Raw genomic sequence first — 3,886 nt, 5'->3', positions numbered from 1 at the left:
TATATTCGATATTCACTCACAATAATGATATTATATTGGCTTCTACCTACCTGTACTGGACACCAACCAGCGTCAACGTCCAGGTCTTTAGATCATGTGACTTGTGAACAACCTTATAAAATGACGAGGGCGCTTTATTGCACTCGTCATTGAAGAGATTTGACTGAATGTTTTCGAGGTGTCGGAAGCCCTACTCAGTCTTATACGTTACATGTAATGTTGATGCTGTTGTTTACCAAATGTTTATAGCCTGACACATCTGACTTGTGTGCTTGTGCGTACGTGTATATGTGTACCTGTATGTGACAAGTTTGATTATTTTCATCATATGAAAAAAGCAAAATGAATGTCACTGCTTCCTTATGTACTACCTTTAAATCGTCGGTATTTGTCCTACATACTTGAAGACTGACAAATACAACCTCCGTTCAAAGACCACTTGTAGAATTACGTACACAAACATGTAAGTTTGACATTTTGAATACGATGGATGGTAAGTTTTGATAATGTTTCACATGAAATGCATGTGTGTGTTTGTGTGAGTATTTGCATGTATGTATGTATGTACATGTATGTATGTATGTATGTATGTATGTATCTATGTATGTACGGTATGTATGTATGTATGTATGTATGTATGTATGTATGTATGTATGCGCATACATACACGCGTGCTTGTATATGTATTTGTGCGTGTGTATGTACGTACGTATGTATGTGTATGTATGTATGTATGTATGTATGTATGTATGTATGTATGTATGTATGTACGTGTATGTACGTATGTACGTATGTATGTATGTATGTATGTGTGTGTGTGTGTGTGTGTGTGTGTGTGTGTGCATGTGTGCATGTATCCGCTCAATACACATTCATGCTTTGTCTGACCCTCCCCATCTCTTTATCTTTGGTTCCCTTTCTGTCTCTCATTCAGTCTCTGTGTGTCCCTGTCTGTCTTTCTCTTATTCTCTGTCTCTCTGTCTTGTCTCTCTAACTCTGTCTCACACTGTCTAGTCTCTGTCACACAAACACACACGCACACACACATTGTATTAGAAATCAAGTCAAATTTATAAAATTATTTCTACTAAATACATTTAGAGTTGAGGAAAACGAAATTTCGGTAACATTTTTCGTCAAATCAGAGGCAGTCACAGTTACCATCAGCGGCCATGTTCCTCCTTACAAAAATCACTTGCAATAGAACCATGCATATGCAATGTCCTAGTGCAATTGACAGCGTCTGGGTAATCGAGAGTAAATTCACATAGGCTGCGCGATACAATAGTGGAGTAAAATAACTTGAAATCATGAGCTATTTGCTAAAAAACGAAACATAAAGTGCATAAACATAGCCTGTGATATTTTCAAACTCACCAATTGAGATTTTATTTCGGATTACGATTTTAAAGAGGATTTAATTATAGTAGAATGGAAAGTCTAAGATAGATCTAGAATTGGTTATTCAGTATTAACACTTTGTTCTTATGAATAAGAAAGCATCGATTGAATAAAATATGAACTTACTTGATATAGACTACATACTGCTGGCTGTGTACATTCAATAATTCTTCTAATAAATTGAAAAAATAACAATGTTTCTTAGGTTGAACTATGACCACTACATGACAAATATTTGTTTGAAATATGGGTTTATGTTATGCTTTTTCTGTCTGGTTGTCTATTTTTCTGTCTCTGTCTGTCTGTCTGTCTGTCTGTCTGTCTGTCTATATGTCTGTCCGTCTGTCTGCCCATCTGCGAAACTACTGCATCGATTTTAATGAAACTTGCCACATATCTGTATCATGGTCGTAGCAAGAACTCAAAAGGTTTGGTGAACATTCATTGAATATTGATGTATAATTTGCATAATTAAATATTTTCGGCAATCAGGCTTTATCAATTTCCTTAATTTATTTGTGTAACTAATGGTGTTTGGTTATGGTAGTTATGCAAAACTTAATGATGTGGTATATACGGTGAAGATAACGAAGGATATTGGAACAACAATATTCCCACGGAAGGAATTCAACCAGTTTACATCAGGTATTGATTGCCAACTGAGATTAGAAATACGATCAATAGTCTTTTTTGCAAGCTAGTATATCTACTTAACGAATGATTCTATACTTTAAGAATTCCACTTTCCAAATTTAGAAAAATGCGACCCGCAGATATTTTTGTACATATACCATAGACGTTGGAGAGAGATGTCTGGATGTACTGAGTTCTTGTACGATGAAATTCATAACCCAATATTGATAGAGTTATCAATGTTGCATGTCCGGCAGATGAACATACCAAACTATATTATGGATAGCTTACACATTATTCTTGCTTCGGGTCAAAGGTCATGTTGTTAGAATATTCTATTCATTTTCTTATTGTAAGCTATCTATTTTAAGTTTGAAAAAATGGCAAATTTTCCATACTGATTTGATGTGTCACTCATGAAGAAAACTTTGTTGTTTTTATATATTCATATAACATGACTTCCTTTCAAGGTATTGAATTTTCACTCTCAGTTTGCACGTATCGTTTATTTCAAAAATTTACTTAGACATATAAATCCTAGTTAATTTCTTCTTCTTTTAAAAGGACAAATGTCTTTCTATAGTTTTTGTTCAATCATTTCTTCATAAAGGGGCATCAATGTCTCACACCATTTCTGTATTTCCTTGGGTAATTCAGATACATCGACGTGTTGATCCGATGAAGGATGAAACCTTGAAGAAGCCACAGCTTTTGCATGAAAGGTTGTCATAAAGTTAGTGTCATCCTTTTGTCCTTCGTGGAAATGTTCGAAATTCCCTGGTGTCCAGTTGAGGAATGATTCCTTGAATGTGATCCCAGTTGCTTGACAGTATTTCTGCAGTGTTTCCTTAGGTTCGTTGGCTAAGTCTTCTGAGTGTATCAAAATTGGTCGTTGTTGACATTCTTCTGTCAAGTATTTGTACAGTTCAAAACTTGGTAAAATGTCCCCAACATCCTTAGTTAACTCAATCAACGTTTCGTTGTCGGCGTCGGGTACATTTGCCTTTACTGATCTATAAGTTGACAGGATAGACGCACGAGGATTTCGAACCAGAAACGTATTCAGATAACCTCTGGGAATATACTTGTAATGATCCCTGCCTCCTAGTGTTACAGCTCCTTCCTTTGCAAACACTGCTGTCTTTCCAAGATATGACTTTTCAAGTCGTGCTGTGACATCACCATACTTGTAGTTCTGTAGAGGCGGCTCAATTTTAACATGTTTCTTACTGCATTGTCGTTCCTCCCCTTGAAAGTACGCCATGGCAAACTCTTCATGGAAGACCTTAATATTTTCGTCGGATGCGATTGCCAACTCAAGAGCAGTTGATCTCGACCTTGCATTAACCCACAAAATCACTCTCGTCGACGGAGATACATCTTCAGAGGTCATGGTGAAGGCGTCTTTTTATCTAGATGTATACAACGTATATGAAAGTGTTGATTAAATGTGACAATTTGGTTGTGTACTTACTTATACTGGTACATGAAAAAATCCGATGCCTCTACCGGTATCAATGTGCCAACAACTTTTCCTGAAAAATAATCCATGAATATATTAAGCACGTACATTGATATAACTAATTGGAAATTCAACAAAAAGGTTGTCGATACACGGTTTGTGACTTTATGTTCCTTGTTAGTATTCGTGTTTCACATTCAGAAAACAGGCCTATGAAATGTGTGTTAATAACAATATTATTCCAAAACTTCTTACTCTTGGTTAACAGCGCTTTGCATACTCGACCTCAGTTATACTGCAGTGACGCCGTCATTCCTTTTAGTCAGTATTGTCATGTGTTTGTGTTTGTGTTTGTGTTAACAACTTTGTACAGTATGTCTATTTTGTACA

General features: G+C 35.9%; 1 protein-coding gene across 1 annotated transcript; it reads right to left on the bottom strand.

Annotated features, from left to right (window-relative positions):
- Positions 1 to 2,611: 2,611 nt before the first annotated feature.
- Positions 2,612 to 3,427, bottom strand: LOC144437916 (uncharacterized). Its single transcript, XM_078126949.1, has one exon. The coding sequence runs from the start codon at positions 3,425 to 3,427 to the stop codon at positions 2,612 to 2,614; it is 816 nt and encodes a 271-aa protein (XP_077983075.1).
- Between the last annotated feature and the right edge of the window lie 459 nt (positions 3,428 to 3,886).

The sequence above is a fragment of the Glandiceps talaboti genome, chromosome 7 (genome assembly GCF_964340395.1).
Source record: "Glandiceps talaboti chromosome 7, keGlaTala1.1, whole genome shotgun sequence".
Lineage (NCBI taxonomy): Eukaryota > Metazoa > Hemichordata > Enteropneusta > Spengelidae > Glandiceps > Glandiceps talaboti.
This window is presented reverse-complemented; position numbering and strand designations above follow the sequence as displayed.